The sequence below is a fragment of the Pneumocystis jirovecii genome (genome assembly GCF_001477535.1).
Source record: "Pneumocystis jirovecii RU7 chromosome Unknown supercont1.53, whole genome shotgun sequence".
Taxonomy (NCBI): Eukaryota; Fungi; Ascomycota; class Pneumocystomycetes; order Pneumocystales; family Pneumocystaceae; genus Pneumocystis; species Pneumocystis jirovecii.
In genome coordinates, this window is record NW_017264827.1 from 1 (window position 1) to 3,974 (window position 3,974).

At 29.4% G+C, this 3,974-nt stretch overlaps 1 protein-coding gene across 1 annotated transcript; it reads left to right on the forward strand.

Moving 5' to 3' along the window:
* Positions 1-885: 885 nt before the first annotated feature.
* On the forward strand, positions 886-3,971 carry T551_03738 (uncharacterized protein; the record flags this gene model as incomplete). Its single annotated transcript, XM_018376001.1, has 3 exons — positions 886-946; positions 997-1,090; positions 1,145-3,971. Coding segments are annotated over 3 exons (2,982 nt in total), but the record flags the coding sequence as incomplete, so codon positions are not given.
* Positions 3,972-3,974: the final 3 nt, after the last annotated feature.

Sequence of the window (3,974 nt, forward strand, 5' to 3'; positions counted from 1 at the left end):
TTCAAATGCTAAATATCTGAAAAATGAACAAAAACATCTAGTTTTAAGAATATTTAATATATCATAAAAAATAAATTATTATAAAAAAACCTGAATAACGTAAAATTCTTAAAAAAGGATTGAAAAAAATCTTAAATAAAAAAATTTAAAATAAAAATTAAATTTTTTTAAAGCTAATTAAAACAATTTATCAGTAAATGCATATAAAAAATTATATAAATAAAAAAATAAAAAAATAAAAAAATTAAAATTATTAATAAAATACGTAGACATTAATAAATTTAAGAAAGAATAATCATTATTTAAAAAATATTTTTATAATTTCAATTCTAAGACAAAAAATCTGCAAAAAATTTAGGAGAAATACAAAATCTTATTTATATAGTTTTAAATTCACATTTTGACTTAATAAAACAAAATATAAAAAGTGAATAAAAAATAATTAGCAAAAATCTTAAATCATATTTCTAAAATCATATTTTTAAGAAAAATAATATAAAAAAAAATTAAACAAAATCAAATTTAAAAAATAAAACCAAAATAGATAAAATGAAAATTAATAATAAGAACGCAAGAAAAAATAAAATAATAAAAAATACAGAAATAGGAATTATAAAAAGTATTACTAATAAAATTATATCATTTAAAATATTTAATATATTTTAAGAATATATTTTTATGAAAATTTATAGATTTAAAAGTAAAAACTAGATGAAAAATAAAACATGTAAATATAATACAAAATATAATACAAAACAATACCTATCTATTTATCGCATATCGGTTATTAATATTATCGTTTATCGTTATTTTTTACTGAGAACGATATTTTTTCGATGTCAAATATGAACCATTTTTTATAAAAATTATTTGTTATCATTATAGATGAAAACATTTGCGTTAGCTAGTTTTCTTGGTATAGCGTATGCTTTCTCAAAAAACATTGGTATTATATGTATTATATTTTATTTTTTCACATTTTTAACTTTTTTTTAGAATTCATTCATAAAAGATCTGCATCAGATCCATCACAAGATCCATCACAAAATCCATTAGACTTACCATCCGATTTATCATTAGATTCATTAAGGTATAGAAAATTTTAAGCAGCAACAAAACATACAAAACTAACATTTTTATGCAGCGAAGAAAAAGTTTTATCTTTGATTCTAGGAAAAAACGCAGAATTTGGATGTGAGAAAAAACTGGAAGAGTACTGCAAGGATTTGGAAGGTCTGGCCTTGGAGCCAAAGAACGTGCATCCTACATTAGAAGGATTTTGTAAAAATGTAAAACAGGAATGCAACGATCTTAAAACTCAAATTGATACTCTCTCGAGTAATGCTAATGAATTTCTTATGAATATTATTAAGAATATTTCAAATGGGGTACTTTTAGGAAAAACCCGTTGCAACTATGCTCATATCCAATGCGTGATTTTCCGAGAATTTCATGGTTTTTCTTCTATATGCGATGAGATAATTAAAGAATGTTCTCGTACAATAGGAGGAAATCTAACTTATGATATTCTTTTAAGGGCTCTTACCGAAAATTTAAAAAATAGTTCTATTTGTGAAACAAAAATTAAAGAATCTTGCTCAAAACTGAATAAAGAAGATTATCATTTAATGTTACATTGCTATAAATATGGTCATACGTGCACTGTTCTTCTTAATAAAACAAAAGACAACTGTGATTCTTTTAAAAATTTCAAAAATACATTGAAAAATTCTAATAAATTGAAAGATAACTGTTATCCTTTACTCAGGAAATGTTATTTCTACTCATCAAACTGTGAAAATGGCGAGGTACAGGATTGTATGGAGCTTAAAAAACGTTGCGAAGGAGAAAATATCACATACCCCCCCCCCTCCCACAATCTTCCTTTTAACCCATTAAACTTTCCACCTACATTGCAGGAAAAAATAGGTCTTCAGGAGTTTCACACAGAAGCGTTAACTCTTGGTGTTTTCCTTGAGAAATCCTTGTCGACAAAGTTTTCTCATTTTTTATTATTCTCAAAACATTATACTGTAGACACTGCAGGTAATTTAGACATTACAGAGTTATGCACTAAATCTCTGGAAAACTGTGCTTCTTTTGAATACTTAACAGAAGAACTAAGAAACATTTGCAAAAAAACTGACAAAAATAAAGCATGCAAAGAATTAAACGATGAACTAAAAAAAGAATACATGTCTCTCAAATTAGTTCTCTATAACAAAAAGCTTTCCAACGTAAGCGATACTACTGACTCTAAACCGTACTCATGGGACGAACTACCAGGAACAATTTCAAAGGAAGACTGTATAAATCTTGGTCAGAAATGCCATTATATGGACCCATATTCTAATAATACTCTTTACAATGCTTGTAGGAATCTAGGGCTAGAGTGTTTTAAATCGGCGATTTATGGACTGGCAAATGACGTGTTGGAGGAAGGGTTGTTTGGATTACTTCACAACTTAGATCCAAAAAGAACTAAAGAGTGTATAGCCAAACTAGTAGAAAGGTGCCAGGTAGTCAGAAACAATAGTATAGTTATACTCTCAATGTGTTTAAAGCCAAGAGAAACATGCGAAGCACTTGCAAAAGATGTTAAACTCAAAAGTCACCATCTGCGACGTATTTTAGATAAAGCAAGAGATTATCCCCGAGAAAAGGATTGTCTCGTTCTGGAGAAACAGTGTGAAGACCTGACAAAGGATTTTGAAGAGCTTAATGGTCCTTGCGCTACGCTAAAGAGGAATTGTGCTCATTTGAGGAACACAAAAGAAGTAAAAGACAATTTGTTGAGTAAAAATACAGATATTTTGGCAAACGTCGATAATTGTACAACATATTTAAATAAAAAGTGTCCTCGGTGGTTTAGGAGGGAAATAAATCCATTCAATCTTACATGTGTAGCACATCATAAATCATGCGTTATAATGATTGAAGACGTGCAAAATCATTGTTTGGCATTTAAGGAAAATATGGAAAGTCACAATATCATTGAGGAGTCAAAAGACAATAAAAAAAAGGATGATATTTGTTTTCTTTGGAGTGGATACTGCGATATGCTTACGGGCAATTGTCCTGATAAACTGAGACAAGGCAATAAAGGCGAAGATGGTCTTTGTGTGAGTCTCAAAAAGAACTGTAAGACGTTTCGTGAAAAATTGCCTCTATTAAAAGCCCTCATGTACAATATAAAAGGTTCTTTAAAAGAAAAAAATACTTGCATTAATAAACTAAATGATTATTGTACAAAATCAGCACACTCAAACAAGACTCTTGAAGATTCATGTAAAGAATATAATAAAGATAAAAACACAAAAAGTGAAACTTGTGAAAAACTTATTAGCTGGATGAAAATATTATGCAATGCCTTACCAGTCAAACTGGATAAAGCTGCTAAAGATTTGGAAAATAGAGCAAATGAATTTAAAAAAACCAAGCAAGAAATTGAAAAAGCCATTAATGATTCTGGTTTATTCTTGGCCATTTCTCAAACAGCAGATGGGAAGCAAAATCATCATCTTCACAGCAATAACACGGCTTATGTTAGACTTGTACGTCGCGAAGATGCCCTATATATAGAGCCATCACTGCGTCAAGGGTTAGCGTTTGATCTGGTGTCTTTACTTGTAGAGTTGTATTTAGAAGCCAAGGGCATCTGTGATCATTTTATCCAAGAGTGTGTCTTTGAAGATGACTGTCCTAAGTTTAAAGATTCATGTGACAAAATACGTAAGTCTTGCAAGGAATTTGTGTTGCCTGATGCCAAGCCTCATGTAACAACGTCTATATCAACAACGACGCTTACAGAGTCAACAACTGTAACGGATACTCAGTCAAAATCTACTGCAGCAACTACAATCATGGAAGGAAAGTGTGTTGCGCTTCATTCAAAGACCACGTGGGTAACAAGCAAATCAACATCTACAAAAACAACTACAACTACATCAGTAACAACACTGACACAAAAATGC